The sequence below is a fragment of the Anguilla anguilla genome, chromosome 7, assembly GCF_013347855.1.
Source record: "Anguilla anguilla isolate fAngAng1 chromosome 7, fAngAng1.pri, whole genome shotgun sequence".
NCBI lineage: Eukaryota > Metazoa > Chordata > Actinopteri > Anguilliformes > Anguillidae > Anguilla > Anguilla anguilla.
The window spans coordinates 56,101,429-56,122,152 of record NC_049207.1 but is presented as its reverse complement, the minus strand read 5'-3'; the positions used below and the strand labels follow the sequence as shown (position 1 = coordinate 56,122,152).

General features: G+C 44.5%; 1 protein-coding gene and 1 long non-coding RNA gene across 2 annotated transcripts; both read left to right on the top strand.

Annotated features, from left to right (window-relative positions):
* Positions 1-798: 798 nt before the first annotated feature.
* On the top strand, positions 799-15,745 carry abcg2a (ATP-binding cassette, sub-family G (WHITE), member 2a). Its single transcript, XM_035424356.1, has 17 exons — positions 799-862; positions 1,139-1,391; positions 2,278-2,496; positions 5,964-6,023; positions 7,145-7,259; positions 7,704-7,856; positions 8,031-8,188; positions 9,730-9,881; positions 10,088-10,189; positions 10,688-10,938; positions 12,648-12,730; positions 13,101-13,190; positions 13,450-13,574; positions 14,077-14,231; positions 14,380-14,469; positions 14,588-14,691; positions 15,037-15,745. The coding sequence occupies exons 3-17, from the start codon at positions 2,294-2,296 to the stop codon at positions 15,182-15,184; spliced, it is 1,989 nt and encodes a 662-aa protein (XP_035280247.1). The 5' UTR covers positions 799-862; positions 1,139-1,391; positions 2,278-2,293; the 3' UTR covers positions 15,185-15,745.
* Positions 15,746-16,826: 1,081 nt separating this feature from the next.
* On the top strand, positions 16,827-20,027 carry LOC118232447. The gene is made up of 3 exons (XR_004766297.1): positions 16,827-17,891; positions 18,333-18,436; positions 19,893-20,027. It is a non-coding gene; the product is annotated as an uncharacterized LOC118232447 (long non-coding RNA).
* Positions 20,028-20,724: the final 697 nt, after the last annotated feature.

The following is a 20,724-nucleotide window of genomic DNA, read 5'->3' as shown; positions in this document are numbered from 1 at the left end:
CAGTTCATGTGTGCCACTGATCAAACTGGGAGGGGGAAAAGGGCCATACGTCATTTTGATCCACTGAGACCTTCAGTGCTCAAACATACAGCAATCAAAGACTAAAGAGAGGAACGTTCATTTGGGTGTATTGACTTCACCTTGAAAGCATTTAGTCAGGTGAGCACAATACAAAACACCTTGTGTGTTGCCAACTACTTTGGGTGCCACCCATAACCACTGTTTGTCCACAAGTATGGTAACCAACTCTGTTCCTGGAGATCTGCCGTCCTGTAGGTTTTCATTTAAACACTAATGTGGCACACCTGACTCTGCTAATTAGCAGCTCAACGAGGTCTCTAGCTGTTGAATGAGGTGTGGTTTCGTTAGGGTTAGAGTGAAAACCTACAGGACTGTAGATCTGCAGGAGCAGGTTTTGTTACCACTGGTCAAATATAAAAATACCCCCCCCCCCCCCCCCCCCAAACAAAAAGAATAATAATAATAATACAACTTAAACTTAAAACCCCACATAATTTAGGATGTTAATGTCATCAATTTTTGCTCTTTGTCTCTTGCCTTGCTACTCTGTAAAGTATCTGTCACAGTTCTCTGTAAAAAGCACTATACAAATAAAATTGAATTAAAAAAAAATTTGAATTGAATCAATCCACAAAACCACCACCGCGTGTACATCCAATCATAAAATCCCACAGGGAACAGCGACTGGGGTTCATAAGGTAAAAGCTTAAATCATGTTTGTTTTACTCACTTAAGAAGTAAATTACAGGCAATAGCCAATTGGGGTCGCTACAGGCCGCTGTGGAGTCTTTGTGGCATCACTGGGCTACATCGGAGGCTGTTCGACTCAAAAAATATTTAGGTATGCTAATGTTCACACTTTGATATGAATATGCACAATAATGTCGTATTTTGTGTTTATGCGCTGGACAAATTGTATCGTTTTATGATGAGACTATTTTAGGCCATCTGATGAGGTCCTGTCCTTATATAATGAGGTCCTCTTTTTTCACTTCAACATCAACAAAGTTCGCGATTTTCCGTTTATATCCATTTAACGTTTTGTACGAATAAAGTTAATCTAAGACTCCACACTACTATCGCTACATTTGTGTAATGCAGCTTTTGTATAATTCAGGGGAAACACGACCTCGTGTAACCTAAACATCGTGTGAAAAGGCACCGCCAAAGTCACGTGGGCGAGAGATCTGCCAGAGACGCCAATTCCTTCTTGCTGACCCGCAATGATCAAACTCATTGCAGGGCAGTATAAATGCACACTATCATAAAACTCCACGGACATCCATCCGTGTCACTATCTAGGCGCAGACTGGATTGCGGAGAGTCTTACCACTAAGCTCATCGTGTCAGCGTTACTCTTCTGAAAAAAGGTACGTTTCGTACGCTGTATTCTTGGAAGATAAATATACTTCCATTATATTCAAATCTAAATGCAATGCCGTAATGTTTCCGCGCAAAATGACTTTATCTTAAAGATCTTGGATGATATTTTAATATTTGGAGGCTAAGTTTTTCTGACCCTGCCAAATTTTAAAGGTTGGTTTTCTAAAGACTATCCAAAATAGAATAAGGTTGTAAAGATACATTTACAGACTGAGTCATGTTGTATAGTGATTTAAAAGAAATAATTTCTTTTCTTTTTTTTAACAAATTAGATTAGGTTTCTGTGAGTTTTTTGCTTTTAAGACTGAGCATTTACTTGAAAGTAAAATAAGTAGAAAAGACTAAATTAATCGTATACTTGGATTTATATAGCCTGTGTGTGTGTGTGCGTGTGTCCTGAATCTGTTTATGTGTTCGGAAGTTTTATAGTTTGGATGCATGTAATCAAATATTTTGAGCGTAGGTATTAAATATCTATATAAAATTCTAGATTACACAAAATACTCAGTGTGTCATTTTACTTGCATATTGCTGTATTGGACGTACAATGTGTTCAGTGCAATCTCAGTATTTGCCACCGCAAAGACCTTTGTCCATTACTGCAACAGCTTGTCTCAGATGTTAACATACAAACACGAAAAGCACACTGCTTTCTGCTTGCACCTGATATTCTTTGTACGGATGTGTGTTACCATATTTTCTCATGCCATTACTGAATTGTTGATTTATTGTATTTATAAGTATTTTGTGCTTTGGTATGTGAAATTGTGCAGTTTATACAAAAGTTAGAGTGTATCAGCATAAAGCACGTGTTCATTTTCATGACGTTGTAGTTTTTGTTTTGTGCGATGAATTTTGTTGATGAATTTTCAGGAGAGAAATTGAAACGATGACTGACAGGTCGAATCACATCAACATCCCGATGGTGGAGGATTCCAGCGCGAACGGGACGTCCAGACGCCAAGGGGGAAGCATGAAGCGCCCGCACGGGTCCACCGTCAGCTTCCACAACATCAACTACAACGTGGAACTCAAGAGCGGGCCCATATGCAAAAGAAAGGTGACCGTGAAAGAAATCTTGATTGACCTTAAGTAAGTATATCTTTAATTATTGTTAGTTACACGAGCACAATAGTCCACATTTATCTCCTTCACTCATCCCAGATTTACTTATTCTGCACTCTGAAGACTACTATTATTATTATTATTATTATTTTCAGAATGAAGAATTGTAGCATTAGAATATTGAAATTCACAAATCATCTGGTATTCTCCGCATTTATACCAATGCCTCCATGCAACCAAAACCACCTCTCTGGTTGTTGTTGATATATATATATATATATATATATATATTATTTTCATTTTTGTTATTATTTCAGATGCTGTTCTTATGATTGGTTTTATTATAAAAATCAGGTTTATTATAAAACGTTATTGTTAAAGACTGTATTTTTTATGTCCAGCCTGTATTTGGGTGTTGTGTCAGTAATGCTCTGAGGGTTGGATGCAGTGTGTGGAATGCTGACTTTGGCCCGGGGGTCTTGTTTGGTGCCTGCGGCAGGATTTAGGGTGTTCCTCATCCGGTTTTTCTGTAGCCACCCATCTCCCCTTCCTTTGCGTGAAAATAAAATTTGCAATAAGCTTCAAAGAGCTGGCTGCACGCAGAGGCACGGAGTGGTTGTGCGATAAGCGTCCTTTCTGTTCTGCCCTTCAGTGCGCACGTCTACAGGACCCCTGCTGCCTCCTGCTCATTGTCCCAGATAAAAGCCAGCAGAGAAACAATTATCTTTGTTAAACTCGCACGGTCATTTTAGCCGACCGTTTGATCGCTTAAAATGGACATTTGTTTACTGTCTGTGTTTTATCAAGAAAAAAACAAAACAAGATTCTGTTGCGTTGTCCAGCGAGTTATTGAGGGAAGGGTATTCCACTCTGTTTTTGCTTATGAAACCAAACATTCATGGGTGTTGGATACGGACAGCTATGTGCAAACAACGTGAGCAAGGGTGTAGCGGTTGTGAATATTTATATAGGTGGACTTCATTCTTTTTCTTTTTTGTTCTTTTCTGTACAGCTGATAACAGAAAGGGTACGCACGTGCTAGTGATAAGAGTTTTCATAGCGATGGACCGAAGCATCAGGAGTAAAGCTCTCTTCCATACTAACAGGCTGTCTAGGCTCTCCTTGTCACAGATATAGCTTCAACATATATCTTATCTATATAGCTTATCTATATGTTGACGGGTTATATTCTGTTGTCATTATAGTTAAGTGTGCTAACAGTACAGTTCAAGTTGGCACTTCTTGTTTGCAGTGTTACTGGGTACGTTAGGGTTTTAACCATCTTTTTCTACCACTGCTGTGCTTAGAAACCAATAAATACACGTACTGTATTCTTCCTGTACATTACACTAGCTTCAGATACCTGATCAGACAACATCTTTCTTTTTTGCTCCTTTCAATCCCCTGATAAAACTAAAACTGTGATGTTTTCTCTCTGATTTTGAAAACTTGCCTGGTGACAGCAAAATCACGAATCAGCAAATATCATGTGGTGTATGATAGGAATTATGCAGCTGATTTTAGTATGCCACTCTGGTTCGGGGTGTGTGCTGAGTGGATATGATGAAATGTAATGTAACACGTACATTTAAATATCAGATGATGATTACACCGCTGATAGCAGATGATGATAGCAACTCCAGTGCTTCTGAAGTTAAGTATCTTTGAGTCTGGCACATTTTCAGTGCTTCTGAGAACATTAACGGATTCTGGGGAAAATCCAGCGTTGGTCTTTTGACATGGTTTTTTTTGTGCATGGTAAGGTGCATGCTTGATATAGCGCATCTTATTTCTTATAACTATATATTTTTTTCATGGAACACAGTCTGACTAAATATGAATAGCGAAGCAGAACAGATAATTCCCAGCGCCAAATTTAATATAAAAAACCTGTTATTTTAGGACTGATTTGTTAGGGCTCTGGCTTGCTGTACAGCCATCCAAAATGAGATTGTAAAATATGATCCTGAGCTAAAGGCCTGTGACTAATTGCCATTACACCTGCCGTTACCACCTGTTAATTGTGCGTTCTGTGTCTCTCATGCGAGACTGTGTGTGTTATGTCACCCACTTGGAGTTTGGAGTCGTTGTCCCCTGGTCTGTATTGATCTAGTGTGTGATCATTAACAGAGTGTGTAGGTTAAAGATCGCTCACCATTGTTCACTGTTTCCTGCAGTGAAGCAGACATGCGTGCAACGTTTTGTAACAGTTATTTAACTCCACCACGTGTGCAGGTATGCCATCATTAGAAGGTGAAGCAAAGAGTTTATCTTTAAATCCATAATTTAATCATCCCAATCCCATCTTTTTAATGGGCGAGACTCATTTAAAGTTATCCCATAAGGTCATTGCCAGGTTTTGGTTGTGTTTCGTGGTCCTGTTTATGCTGAACAATACGCGACCACATTTTCCTCCCGGTATTGAATGCACTTGACATTTCCCAGGGAAGAGCATGTCCGTTTCACACAGGTTTCCAGCCTCTTGTCTGTGGTGTTAATTATGTGCTATTAAGCATGGCCTCTTGGTTATAATCTCTCTGGCAGTGCCGTAGCACAGCCTGCCAGAACACAGACTTATGCATGGCCACGTGATGCAGTGCTCATAGCCCAATGCTCATAATATTATTATATTTGTGAGAGTGAATTCCGGGGCACTCACTGTGTATGATGTCAGTGTTTGTGTATGCCTGCTTAACTGAGTGTGTGTACTCTCCAGGTAGCAGAGGGGTTAGAATTTGTTTTGGTTCTCCAGCTGCTGCTGCGCATAAGCACGCTATCTCTCACACTGTCAATATTTCATCTTTTTGACTCCTCGAGGGTTTTGGCAGCATATTCTCATGTGCAACAAGACCTGCTCCCAAAATCGTGAAGGTTCCCATTTGTCAGCAGTGCGAGTGCATGACTGAGCAGTTTCAGTTTAGTCTGCAGTTGAGTTGTGACAGCAGTAGCATGACAAATGTGCTTGGTCATATTTAGCAGACGGTTTTTTTGGAAAGTGAAACAAATCAGACGTGCTGTTTTTACAGTATTTAATTTAGAGATATTGGTAATGATTTTATTTCTCCACTTAATGGTTAAAATGTGTTTAGTAAAATATGAATCCATTCATTGCTGAAGTATTTTTGAAATATGTCTCAATTAGTTTTTTTTTTTTACTGTCTATTTTCCAAAACATTATTTTAGATGTATGATCAAAATGTGAAAAATCTGTATTGTGGTCATTAATATATTTACTGGTGAATCTAGATTAATGAAATAATATGTTGCTACTGTTATTTATAAAACAGAAAAATCTTAGAGCATGGATGCAGTATTGTAATGATATGTTTATTTTTTTGCATAGACTATAATGACTCACCAGTTTGGGGGGGGGGGGGGTGGAAACTGTAATGCTTGCCAAATATTGATTAAATGCAGGCTAGTGTCTTGGTATATGAGGTTTTTTCATTGCATTATGTAGCATTGCTTTAAGTTTGTTCTTCTCCTTTTCACAGTGGACTTATGAAACCAGGACTGAACGCTATTTTGGGAGCTACAGGAAGTGGCAAGTCATCGTAAGTGTACTCACTTAAATCGTGACTTAACAAAAATTCAGTGGCTGAAATATTTATTTGCTAACTTTGAAAAATATCACATGGAGATAGGGAAGCTTCTGAGGCACATGTGGGCGTTATTTTAAACTTGTACATTTGCACTTTTAATGCAGGTGGATAGAATAACCAGTGTAAGTATATAAAGTGGTTCATATTAATCAGAAAAAGGTACAACAACGTTTTCTGGGTTTCACGATCTGCTCATTTTTTACTTCCTTTGATTGGGTTTTGTTCTTAAAAACTGTAAAGAAACAGTTTCCCATCTCGGATAGATGAGTGTGTCTGTGGTGCTGTCAGTGTTAAAGCTCCAGTAACTGATTCACAAACATAGAAGGAAGGTTAACTGTGTTCTCCTGCCTGTGTGTAACTGTGTTCTCCTGGTTGTGCTGTGTTCTCCTGGCTGTGTGTAACTGTGTTCTCCTGCCTGTGTGTAACTGTGTTCTCCTGGTTGTGCTGTGTTCTCCTGGCTGTGTGTAACTGTGTTCTCCTGGCTGTGTGTAACTGTGTTCTCCTGGCTGTGTGCAACTATGTTCTCCTGGCTGTGTGTAACTGTGTTCTCCTGGCTGTGTGTAACTGTGTTCTCCTGGCTGTGCCGTGTTCTCCTGGCTGTGTGTAACTGTGTTCTCCTGGCTGTGCCGTGTTCTCCTGGCTGTGCATAACTGTGTTCTCCTGGCTGTGTGTAACTGTGTTCTCCTGGCTGTGCCGTGTTCTCCTGGCTGTGCATAACTGTGTTCTCCTGGCTGTGTGTAACTGTGTTCTCCTGGCTGTGCCGTGTTCTCCTGGCTGTGCATAACTGTGTTCTCCTGGCTGTGTGTAACTGTGTTCTCCTGGCTGTGCCGTGTTCTCCTGGCTGTGCATAACTGTGTTCTCCTGGCTGTGTGTAACTGTGTTCTCCTGGCTGTGCCGTGTTCTCCTGGCTGTGTGTAACTGTGTTATCCTGGTTGTGCTGTGTTCTCCTGGCTGTGTGTAACTGTGTTCTCCTGGTTGTGCTGTGTTCTCCTGGCTGTGTGTAACTGTGTTCTCCTGGCTGTGCTGTGTTCTCCTGGCTGTGTGTAACTGTGTTCTCCTGGCCGTGCCGTAAGGTTCCTGGATGTCCTGGCTGCCAGAAAGGACCCAGCAGGGCTTTCTGGAGAAGTGCTGATCGATGGGGCCCCCCAGCCACCCAACTTCAAGTGCCTCTCAGGATACGTTGTGCAGGTCTGTGAGAGCAGCGTCACACACCTCAAAGGTGCTGCTTTGCTTTCGACCACATTTTTTTTAATTGGTGAAAAAGTCTACTTAAATAATGCTATTTGGCTATTTTTGCTACTTCGGTTCTTCCGGTAGTTGAAGGTTGGCATAGAAACACAATACAATGTGCCGTTGTTTTCCATGGGGACTGACAGAAATGTGACTTGTTCCCTGTTTTTCTTAATGACTGTAAATGGTGAGCTCACTCACTTGCTGACCCACACTCTCAGTTCTTCCCCCGGCTCCCCATCTGAGACACACAGTGGTGCTGAGCGTGGCCTCGTGCACTCTCCTCTGCTCTCGTGCGCTCTCCTCTGCTCTCGTGCGCTCTCCTCTGCTCTCGTGTGCTCTCCTCCTCATGCGCTCTCCTCCGCGGCACTGAGCATCCTCTTCTGCTCTCTCCTTCGCCAGGACGACGTTGTCATGGGCACCCTGACGGTGCGGGAGAACTTCCGCTTCTCCGCGGCGCTGCGACTGCCCACCTCCGTGAGCGAGCGGGAGAAAGAGGAGAAGGTCAACAACCTGATCACGCAGCTGGGCCTCACCAAGGTGGCCGACTCTAAGGTGAGGCATCTCCAGAAGCTCGTCTGATCAGTGCAGTGGCAGTGTGCAGACAGTGTGCAGCTGTTGATCACAGGGCTTGATAACTGGGCTGGGTTAAAGGTGTGTTTATGCGTCTCAGATCTTTATGGTTTTGTTCCCAGTCTGATGTGATCATGTGACCGCTCTGCTCTGCAGGTTGGGACCCAGATGATCAGGGGGATATCCGGGGGCGAGCGGAAGAGGACTAATATCGGCATGGAGCTGATCATGGACCCCTCCGTGCTGTTCCTCGATGAGCCGACCACTGGGCTGGACGCCAGCACGGCCAACTCTGTTCTCCTGCTGCTGAAGAGGTAAAGCAGCCGCACATCAGCCAATCAGCATCGCCTCGGCCCACAGGCTGACCAATCCCTGCTGGTCACCGGTCACAGTGACATGTTGGGCACTAGCCTGTACTCCACAATTTCAGTTTTGTGCAAACAAATCACACGTGTGACTGAAGTGCACAATCTCAGCTTTTATGTATTTAAGGGCATTTTTCTACCTTTTGGTTTCACAGTGTAGAAATGACAGCACTTTTTACAAACAGTCCCCCTGTTTCAGGACATCGTAATGTTTGGGACAAATGGTGTCACAGGTGTTTCTGATTAGACAGGTGTGTTCAGTTGCTTCCTTTGTGCAGGTCAGAGAGAGTTTTCTGTATCTAGTTTTGATTCTAGTTTTTGATTGCCTTTGGAGTCTGTTATTGGCACTTGTCAGCACGAGGATCAGTGTTGTGATAATGAAAGTCAAGGAAGCCATTATGAGGCTGTACTACTGTAATTTCTACATGGGAAAACCAAAATGTATAAAAATTCCCTTAAATAAAAGCTGAGAATGTACTTCAACCAATTGTTCGATTACAAGTGTATTGTCTTTTATTGTGCACAATGTGTAATAAAAGACAGCTGTTGCATAAGGCAAAATTGAGAAGTCATGTGCATCTTATGTAAGAGTGTTGATGGAGATGTCATTTAGTAATTTACACAGTTATCATCTAAGGCCATCTCCCGTCTCTTTGGCCAAAATTGTAAAGTGTGCATAGCAGCTGCATTATAGGGTTTGTGGAAAATATACAGGTCATGTAAACTCTTAAATGCAAACTTTTAAATGCGTTTTCTGTTTTGTGTTCTCTATTTCTTTTATTGCTAATGCTTATCCACAGAAACCATCTTTTATTTGATAGGTTTTTTATACTTCTACACTGACATGTTGGCATCATCTTGAATACTGTATACCACAGTATTGCCTTCACTCTTACCACTTACATATCTGTGCAATAGTCCTTATAGGTGAACTACAACATGTTTCCATAGACTGCGTTGTTGCTGTTCTCGTTTGTGTTAGTGTTAATTTAACCTTCAGGGTCCAAGTTGGACTATGCGGTTGTTCTCTGCACTTGGACTGGTACTTCTCTCTAGGGTTTTCGACACACTTGTTCCTGGTTATGGTTATACACTTTGTTGTACGTCGCTCTGGATAAGAGCGTCAGCCAAATGCCTGTAAATTAACACCATGACTTACACAAAAAAATTTTCCTGCAATGTAAATGAACTTAACAAACCTGAAAGTGTCGGGTAGCTGGCTGCATAAAAAGTACAGTAATTTCCTTTAAGCTGAACTGTATAAAAACAGGGGACTGGCACCAGGTTCTTCTGTAAATACAGCTAAAGATTTTTTTTTCTTCGGGATCAATGACATCAAAGGCGGTTGGCTGTGGCGTTGCATGGCTGCGGAACATAGTGAACTGTAATTAAACTGTTATGACCAGCACTGTGCCATGCCTTTGACATTGTCGTACATTACAAGCTTCTTGTGTCACGAGTCGCCTCTCCACACTCCACTTCCCCCGCAGAATGGCGAATCACGGTCGAACCATCATCATGTCTATACACCAGCCCAGATACTCCATCTACCGGCTGTTTGACAGCCTCACGCTGCTGGTGAGCGGGAAGCAGGTTTTCCACGGACCGGCCCAGAATGCTCTGGATTACTTTGCTGACATTGGTGAGCATTATTAGCACTGTGGCCTCTTCGTTTGCCCGATCAACCTGCTTTATGGCTGTTGGTAGCGGTTTTAACAATAACTTTTACAATCTAATTATAAATGTAAGATATTATGAACAGAGTATTATAATTTAATCGATAGAAACCATGCTGTAGGCACAACAGCTGAAACACTAAGTAGAAATTATATTCTTGTTGTTTTTCAGGATATGCTTGTGAACCCCATAACAACCCAGCTGACTTCTTCCTGGATGTCATCAATGGAGATTCCACAGCAGTGGCTTTGACCAAAATGCAAAATTCTGAAGGTACAGGATCGAAAAAGCATATTTGAGAATTTGTTCTTTGTTGATAAGTTAAACCTCAGGGAAAGTGCTTTGTAAAGTCATTCTTTGTGAGCCATTAACTGATGTAAAGCAATTATGGAAGGATGTTAAATTCTACTTGAAATGTGACCAAGTAATTGATGTGAGAGAAACTTTAGATTGTGTGCAGATTATGTTCACATTTCATGCAAGTGTCTTTTTTTTCCTGGATGTTGTAGTTTTAATCAATTAATCTTGGTCTTCAATTGAGGCCTTGATTTTCTGAATCAGGGGTTTTGGTGCAGGGCTACAGCAGAAGCCTCTCCCAATGTGAGGCCTTCTCAGATAAGATTTGCACAGGACTCCCAAATCTTAACACACACAGTCACACCTAGGCTATTAAACAACAACATATTATAACATTATTTTGGGGGAGGGGGAGAGGGAATCCCCCCCCCCCTTTTGTTCCTGTCTCATTCTGTGATGGCTGCCCTTCCCCAGAGCCGGACTTCGAGGAGAAGGACAGCTCGCGGCAGACCATCGAGGAGCGGCTGGTGGCGGAGTACCGCAGGAGCCGGTACTACCGGGACACGGCCGAGGCCCTGGGGAAGGTCGTCCAGGGCAAGGAGTACGCCGTCCTGCCCAAATCCCGCACCATCACCTACAACACGTCCTTCGCCCACCAGTTCAGGTGGGTCCTCAAGAGGACGTTCCGGAACCTCCTGCTGAACCCGCAGACCTCCGTGGCGCAGGTACGTCACTTCCTGCTCCTGTCGTCCGCTCAGGAATCCTGCCTCAGGCACCGCGGCATTGTGGGTCAGATCCCTTGCCAGCGTAAGAGATTTTATACAGCTTCAGCTTAAGTGTGTGGCTATAGGGCTTAACAGTGTGCAGTAAATGCAAATGTTAGTGGTGACCCATGGGTGTGGATGTTTGCGTAAAAAAGAAATATGCAAAAGGAAATGGCCCCTGTGGTTCATAGTGACAAGAACATGGACAGTTTTACTATATGCTTACTAGGTAAAAAGCCCTGGTGTGGCTTTTTATGTTTTTATGTTTGTCACGTGGAGCTTGCTATCTGAGCTGTTCAGGTGAGAGGTGACTGCTGGGTCTGGTGTGATAACATTTCTGAAGACATTTGACTTGTCCTGAACAGCAATTATTTCCACTGATCATTAAGTATCTCAAAGGTAAAAAAGTGGATGGGAAGTCTTATTGCAGACATTCCACGTGTATTATAAACTCACTGTTGTTATAAAATGGTGTAAAGATCTGTGTAATGCACACATTATTGTCCCAGGAGTGAATGCTGGATCACATTTTTGGACGGATCGCTTGAAAATGTTTAGCGAACTGCCACTCCGATCTCGCTAAGACCGCTCAAGCATGCTGTGAAAAAAGGAAATAAATCGGTGATTTGGGGTGACCTCATGAGAGGGCTTAGCGAGGCGACCGGCTTCAGACTAATCTGACCCTCAAACGGCGACTGAGGATAAGACTGTGCCTCCACAATCCCCTTTCATCTCATTAGTGACGGGTCGGGATGAAGTGCCATGGAGATGACTCTCTTTAAGAAAGATTAAATGCTAATTGGCGGCAAATAATGATCCCGAGCTCGGCGAAGGAGCTGGCGTGACCGCCGCGACCCCGGCGCTGGCCCTGGCGATGGCGTCTGAAGCGACACGCCCCAGCGAGCGCCGCGGGCCGCTGAAGGGCTTAGCCGCGGCCGGGGCTATCACATGAGCGCCGTGTGACCCCGCCGCACTTCCGCATGACAAGCGCTGGAGATCGGGCGGGAAAAACCTCCGCCACTCAGCCTTACGCGCTGAGAATCGCCCAGAGGTCACGCACCCCCTGAAGTAATCGCCTGATCAAAGGTTAAAAGGCTCGGCTACACCCCCCCCCCCCACCCCAACCCCCCTCTTGATATAACGACAGGATAAGAGCAGTCAAACAAGACGGCAAGAAGTGAAAGCGAGTGTGTGGTCATTTGTTTGGTCATTTGTGTGAACAAAGTCTTGAAATGAACTAAAGGAGTTGTGGGTTCTATTGTGCCTTTCAGGAATTACACTGTACAGTAGGGGGCGGTGTAGGAACAAAGTGTCTATTGCAGGGGGGTTGTCGGTCTTTATCTGTTTATGAGAGCCATGTGTATCCTCAGTTTTTAATTACATTTCCGTGAATTATACCTTTAAACTTGTAGGTTGTATTCATAATGTTTACTAATACATTTTGGCTGGAAAAGGAGAGCAGTCGAGATACACACAGCTCTCAAATTATAAGTTCTAACACAATAACTGCATTTTTTATGCAGAATATAATAGAATAACTTTATTTTTCCTTGGGGGAATTTTTCCCAGACATTTAGACATCTCAGGTTCGGTGTTATTTGTTTCGCTGAAGAGATTGACGTTGCTCATTTAAATGCATCTGCCTTTCTTTTTTATCTTCTTTTTTTCAGGTGGCAGTGACGCTCTTCCTTGGCCTCATAGTGGGAGCGATATTTTTTAACGTCAAAGATGACCAGAGTGGGATCCAGAACAGGTACTGAATGAAATGGGGGCTAAATTAGGGCAGATTGGGCCAGGCTGAGAGAATCTATTATACCTCACTATATTTGAACAGATATTTGGTTCACTTACAAAGAGTACTGTATCATCAGATTTATTAAGTGGTTACTGTCCTCTTAATATTCAATATTTTTAAAATCTATTCAATATGTTATGTTAAAAAAATTGGCATATATTTATTCATCACTTTGGTTGCTTAAAATTACTTTTACCACTCTTGGAAAAAGAAAGAAAGTTTCTGGCAAACAGCTGCTAAATAAAAGCTGTTGCATATTAGGATGGGAATCTGTGTGCTTCTTCTGAAGGAGATTTTTTTCCGGGTTAATTTGCTTCTTGTCCTGCAGGATGGGAGCTCTGTTCTTCATCACCACCAACCAGTGCTTCGGGGCGCTGTCTGCTGCCGAGCTCTTCATCACGGAAAGAAAGCTGTTTGTGTGAGGCCTTATTCATTAATAATCACTGCATCCCATTGGTTGGGTGACTGTCCTCAGATCTCACAACACTGAACTGAGTTTGGGAGTTCACTGGTGTAATACCATGGTACTGTCGCTGCGCTAGTACAGGGGTATTTTGTGTGTGTGTATATATGTGTGTTAATAATAAACAAGCTCATTAATCCCTGAGATGTGCGCTCCTTACCGGTCCATGTTTTGTTTGAAGCCCTTAATTCTGCTGCTGTCTCCCCGTCTGCAGGCATGAGTACATCAGCGGGTATTACAGGGTCTCCGTCTACTTCCTGTCCAAGATCCTGTCCGACATCCTCGCCCTCCGAACCATTCCAGCCATAGTCTTCAGCGGCGTGACCTACTTCATGATAGGTGAGCAGGTTTAAATGAACGTGCTAACGGTCAACTTTAGAGTTCACCCTGCTCCTTTGAAGCGACCTGAATTTCGGAGAGTACAGTCTTACTTCCACTGTACAGCCATTCAGAAGTGGAAACTCAGTCAGACAGACAGACAGACAGACAGACAGTCGGACAGGCGGACTGACGGAGACAGACAGACAGTCAGACAGGCATACAGACAGAAAGACAGAGAGACAGGCATACAGACAGACAGACAGACGGACAGACGGAGACAGACAGACAGACAGATGGAGACAGAGAGACAGGCATACAGACAGACGGACAGCCAGGCAGACAGACAGACAGACAGATGAAGACAGGCAGATAGACAGATAGATGGAGAGGGCCGAACAGACTGACTGACAGACGGACTGACTGACAGACGGACAGACGGAGACAGACGGGGGCAAGTGAGCCGTACGCAGCGCTCTCAGGGTCGTAGTCGTAGTAACGTCTCTTTCCCGCCCTCCCGCAGGACTGAAAGCCACGGCCCCGGCCTTCTTCATCTTCATGCTGACCGTGGCGCTCGAGGCCTACGCCGCCACCGCCATGACCATGGCCATCTCTGCCGACCAGACCGTGGTCGCCGTCGCCAACATCTTCATGACCATCAGCTTTGTGTTCATGATGGTATGTCAGATCTGCAGGGGAGCGCAATAACACTCACGCTTCACTGTCACATCTCAGCTCAGCCCTGGTCCTGTAATCTGCCTTTTTAACGAATGCATAAATATGAGTCCTCACCTGCATCCAGGAGTCAATTCACTGTGTGTTTTAGATATTCTCTGGCCTCTTGGTGAACTTGCCGAGCATCATGGACTGGCTGTCCTGGTTTCAGTACCTCAGTATCCCGCGCTACGGCCTGACCGTGAGTACCGGACCGGCTCTCGTCCGATGAGCAACGAGTGAAAGCATGTCTCCCAATTTCTTAGGTTTTGAAAATGATTCTGTCTCAGAGTTTGTTTTTATCTTTATTTTTTTGTTAGGCTCTTCAGGTGAATGAGTTTACTGGGCTGGATTTCTGTGGGCAGATCACTAACGGCACATTACCGGGAATTCCCGGCTGTAACATCACGGCTCCTGGCCAGATGTAAGAAGCACAACGTCTCCTTAAAAAAGTTCCCTGTGTAAAGTTACACGTGCCGTCAGCATGACTGTCATTGTGGCCGTGCTCTTTAAAGCTTTGCTGTGCTCTTCCTGGTTTGGTTTTGGGTTGTATAAATTCCAGCAGATGGCGCTACGTAAGATCATCTAGTGTGCATTTATCGCCCTCTGCTGGACAATGTATGTCATAAATATACTTTCTGAATGCAATTGGCCTTTTATATTTTGCATTTACTCAGCCAATCAAAGGTTACTGTTGTAGGTCCATGAAACACCTGCAGCGTGACATTATACTGATGGATGGTAACACCTCTGTTTCATATATCACCAGGTGCACAGGTGAGCAGTTTCTGGAGAACCAGGGGATTGCATACACAGCATGGGGCCTGTGGCAGAACCATTTGGCCTTGACCATAATGACCGTCATTTTCTTACTCATCGCATATCTGAAGCTTCGCTTCATTAAGAAGTTCACATAGATCCAGCCGAACTGCCTACGAACATTTGTGCTTTGTGTGCCAAAGTTTTTTTTTTATACACACCATTGATAAAAATGAAAAAACCAAAACTGTATAAATTGAAATATATACGTACTGAGTAAGTCTATGTTTATTTTGTGTTTCATGTAGTAGAGTAGATGTTAATTTTATATATGCAATCATAGCGTATTTTCTACAGCTTTCTTGGTCTTGTATTCGTAGAGATAAGAACAAAAATATTTCATGAGGCGGTTTTATTTAGTTCAGTTCATCAAAGCTCATTTGTAAGTCTCGGGTTGTGATTTTGTTTGATGTTTATGTGCAATATGTTAACCTGTACTGCTGCAGCACATTGCTTGTCCTTATTTACCGTTTGTAAATCCTTATTTACCGTTTGTAAATATTTATTTATCATTAATGAAGATGTTGGTAATAGTATAAGTTGGTTCCCTGTTCTAATTAAACACTGGTAAAGAATCGCTTCAGTTTTCCGGACATATGATTTCTGATCACTCTCTTTATTGCACCCACAAATACACGATTAAACTTTTTTTTTATGAACTGGAACTGCTTGTGTGCTTTTACGTCCTGTTGCTTCCTCTGCCTCCAGCTTCGGTCTGCCAGAAGAGGGGGTCTATTTTTTTTTGAGGCAGGCAGCTCCCTTGGCTGTCCAACGAAACATTTGAACATATCTCACTATTGTGGTGGTAAACATAGCTTCTGGCCATTATCAAACAAAGCAATTTTTTGGATGCAGAACTGCATTGTGGTTTATGCTGGCATGACTGAGGCTTGTAGTTCTTTTTCCTGCCGCAAGGTGGAGCCAGACTGTATAAATGCACGAGTAGAAGCCTTGGCTTACCGTGAGACAGGGGTTGTCGTCCAGGAGTGGGCGTGGCTTATCCAAATTTAAGCAGGTACAGCAAATGTAAGCTTGTGGACTACTTATCCCTCCGTCCGTGAAAAGCCCTGACTAACCTAATGATCTGTAGAGGAGGCAGTGTTTCAACTCTTCAGATCACACCACTGGCATTCCAGACATTTTCTGTCACAATAAATAAATAAATGAATGAATGAAAAACCAAAAGTAGCATTTAAAAAAAAAAAAAAAACAGCAGCCATACCACCATGCACTCTGCTCCTGCCGAATGGCTGAAGCTAAGCAGGTGTGGGCTTGGTTAGTAGTTGGATGGGAGACAACAACAGAATACTGAGTTGCTGCTGGAAGTGGTGTTGGTGGGCCAGCAGGGGACACTCTTCCCTCTGGTCAAATAAACCCCAATGCCCCAGTGCAGTGATGGGGACACTGTGCTGTAGGAGATGCTGTCTTTCGGATGAGACGTTAAACCGAGGTCCTGACTCACTGTGGTCATTAAAGATCCCATGACACTTGTCGCAAAGAGTAGGGGGTTCCCCGGTGTCCTGGCTAAATTCCCAATCTGGCTCTCTCCAACTTGCCACCTAATCATCCCCTGATTTAATTGGCTAAAAAAAGTTCTCTTCCTCTCCACCTTAGCTAATGTGTGGTGAGTGTTCTGGCGCAAAATGGCAGCCATGCATCACCCAGGTGGGTGCTACACATTGGTGGTTAGTGAGGCGAGTTCCCACTCATTAAAACTTTTTTAAAAATTTTTTACTACATTTGTCTAAATAATCACATTTAAGATTAAGTTCTTACTGTCTAAATTGTGTGCATGTGTAATTTTATTGTACAGGTACATATTAATATATGGTCATACAGGTCGCTACAGTGTGACTTGATTTGATATTAATACACCTAGATGATAATACAATATGAAAAGCTTAAAGGCCTAAACTATCCATATCCCCCCAAACACATGCACGCACGCACGCACACAGATATTTTCATCCCTAAAATGACGGTAAGAACGCAGCAGCACAGAGCTGTTGTGTAAGACGAAAAGAAAGGGAGGACATCATCCAAAGGATGAAAGCCGACACCCTCTCCCCAAAACTCTTCCATGGCAACTGAGGTGTGAGGACAAACACAAGGCCAGAGAGACGGAGACAGAGACTGGAAACATCTGTTACCCATGAGCCGGTCTGATAATTGACCAGGTGAGAATAATGTGACTCAGCAACCGTATCCGGGGCACAAACACCTCTGTCTGTGATTCACACGGGCCGAGTTTCAGACCGCACACACATTACATAATGCATTACTACCGCCCGAACGAGAAACCGATACGGGACCCCTGTTGAGTTCTGCCCCCGTCTGATGCAGTAATCTAACTCCTGGAACACCTTATGATGTGCATTTGTCTCTTCGTGACTTACTGTACTTCCATTTGAAAACACTCTGATCGTTGATTTTCTGCGTCAATCATCCGTTTCCATTCTTTAATCATATCCCCCGTTTACTTGGCCGTTTGCAAAGAGTGTTGCGAGTGCAAGCAGGAAGTTACAGACGCTCTGCAGCAGCACCAGAACGTAGAAGGCATCAGGTCGACATTGCCTTTTCCTTTTAATATCTCCATGCACAGCTGGCCTGCGTGGGGAAGTCTCCCGCTCTCTGTGGAAATGCGTCAGCGGCAGTTTATCTTGTCTTTGTTCTCAGACAGTACATTATTAACTGGGTCTTTTTCATTTGCAGTTGCAACATCAGCCGTCTACAAGTGCGACTGAGCTTCCCAGGGGATTCCCCTGGATTAAAACTCCCACACACTCCTCGCTGCCATGGGAAAATGTAAGTGATATCTCGTCATAAACAAATAATGTCTTTCTCAAGTTCATAAAACTTATCAGTCATAGACTTGGATACTATTGATCCTCGATGTTGATACTGATGACTCAATACACACTTGCACACATACACGCATAAAAAAATATAAAATATAAGATTAAAAAAAGATTTTAAAAAAGATAAATATTATCTTTCTCTATCAGCTCTGCCTCTGCCTCATCTGAGGTTTGAAACATCTGAACTCTTAAATAAGCCCTCCTCAGACTCCCGTCCCTAATTCCCCAGATATCTGCAGGGATCACAAAGCCATTGCAAAACCTCGGATTCCCCTAAATCACAGAAAAGGGCCAAATGTACACACACACACACACACACACACACACACACACTAATTATGGTGTGGTAACACTCATCCTCCACACCTTTCTATAACCCTTTCTCTAGTGTAGCGTAAGATGTTACTGCAGCGATGGCCCTCGATCGGATGGGAGCAGCGTCCCTTCTCCTCCTCCTCCTGCTTCAGATGCGCCATACCGTTTCATCCGCAGGTGAGTGAGTTAGACACACTTTGCCGCCAACGGCATCAATTAATGGCGCTAAATACAGAAAGATGCCATACGGAAAAAACTAGTGACAGGATTTTGTATTACAGTTGCCAAGCTGAATTTCTTCTGTTATCAAAAGTTCAGGTGACAGGTTTCTCAGAAGAGTTTTGGGGTATGCATCGATATTTCTAGTGCAGATTCAAATGCGGATATAAAACCTTCATATGATGTAAACTTCAGCCACACGAGGGCATGGCATGAGGTAAATGAGGGTTTGAATATCGCAACTCGCAGCCACATACGAAAGGAGGCAAGCCCTGTATATTTACTGCATGTAGACACTGTTTACATAAAGTTCTCTGAAATATGCAGATAGATAAGATGTGTGGTTGTGCAAACCCTTTGTCGATATTCAGGATTGTAATTATAAATTTGTGTGCTTTGAGATTCTGTTTCTCTGCCATGGCACATAATGATAATTAATGATAATTATTACTCTAGAAATGTTCAAGGAACAAGAGACTGTTTATTTAAAATAAAATACTGCAGTTAAAACTGAAAATATGAAATATTATGTGTTTACAGCATGTTTTACAGTGAAATTATTTTTGTATATATATATATATATATATACACACACACACACACACACACACACAGACATTTGGCTGTGTCTCTGGCCAAACCCTGACACACTAAATTTTCCTGTATTACTGCATCCATTGTGCCTGAAATGAATCCCACTAAAAACAGGGAATGAGCGATTAGTAATGATTACACCCAGGCTGTAATGCGTGGGGAGTGAACCCCACAGTGACTAACCCACAGTGACTAATCCCACAGTGACTTTATTAGTGTGTTATAAGCTTATATGAGGCACTTCTATCCAGTGCAGTCATGCAGGGGGGTGACTCCACCCCTGACACCATAAAACCACCTACCTGATCCAGGTGACTACCTACCTGGTCCAGGTGAGGATGTTGACTAGCAGGGGATCACACACAGAGTGAACACGGTGAGAGTCTTGGTTGGTTCTACAGTGCCTCTTTTTAAGCTTCCTCTCATGGAGCTGTGTGTTATAGTCCTCTAATTCTATTCATCAGACCCAAATCCAAGGCAGCCTGTGTGGTTCATGCTGTTTACCCACAGCTGGGTATTTTACTGCAGCAAGCCAAGCTCTACATGGCCATCTGCTGTGTCTAGTGCGGCTGCAGTTCAGCGTTTGGAATTTAATCAGCAGTCACCGGAGTTTACAGCGTTGCCGGAGTTTATCATGTTCCCCCTCCTCCTTCACAGCAGTAACCGGAGTTTATCATGTTCCCCCTCCTCCTTCACAGCAGTAACCGGAGTTTATCATGTTCCCCCTCCTCCTTCACAGCGGTCACTGGAGTTTATCATGTTCCCCCTCCTCCTTCACAGCGTTGCCGGAGTTTATCATGTTCCCCCTCCTCCTTCACAGCGTTGCCGGAGCAACCGTACCCGGACGTGTGGCTGACGGGATTCGAGCCGATTGTGATTGACGGGCAGCCGGTGGAGCCCGCCTGTAAGATCATCCCTATCGGCGAAACAACCCTCGCGCCCCCCACTGCGCCCCCCACCACAACCCCCGCACCCCCCACCACGACTGTCAAGTCCCCCACCATTCCCCCCGCACCCACTACGCCCCCCACCACAACCCCTGCACCGCCCACCATGCCCCCCACCACGACCCCCAAGCCCCCCACCAGGAACCCCAAGCCCCCCACCATGCCCCCTGCACCCCCCAGTGTTCCCCCCACCATACCCCCCGCATCCCCCACGCTCCCACCCGCCCCACCCACAGCCCCTCGGCTGGTCCCCGCCAGAAGAGCTCCCCCCACGCCCCCACCCCCCCCCACCCACAGCCCCTCGGCTGGTCCCCGCCAGAAGAGCTCGGCCCCCCCTCCCGACCGCCGCGCGCTCTGTGCCCGGCGGTTGGCCGCTGCCCGCCGGCCCGTTTAAACCCCACGGCGGGTTCGTGCTCGTCCCGTTCCTCCCGGCCAATGGCAGAGCGGGCGTGCACAGGTACGGCGCAGGGCACAGGCTGGTCCCCCCCGGCGTGCCGTTACCAGGAAACAGGCGTCTTCCCGCGAGAGCCCCGCCTAGAAACCTGAACATTCCCGCGGGCGGAGCGTTCCCAAACTACGCCCTCGTTCCCGCCAACCCGCCGCCCAGAAGAGCCCAGGTCCCAGGACGCTTCCTCCCCGCCGGCCGCTGGGCCTCTGTTCCCCGGAGCGGGCTTTTCTGGGGGACGGCCGCGATCCGCACGCACA

What these genes read in the sequence shown, in the direction of transcription:
- abcg2a (XM_035424356.1), top strand. Translation starts at nt 2,294, where the DNA reads ATGACTGACAGGTCGAATCACATCAACATCCCGATGGTGGAGGATTCC. An exon ending in CCAAGGTGGCCGACTCTAAG is followed by an intron (nt 7,857 to 8,030) that starts GTGAGGCATCTC and finishes TCTGCTCTGCAG; the next exon opens with GTTGGGACCCAGATGATCAG. An exon ending in CGTGACCTACTTCATGATAG is followed by an intron (nt 13,575 to 14,076) that starts GTGAGCAGGTTT and finishes GCCCTCCCGCAG; the next exon opens with GACTGAAAGCCACGGCCCCG.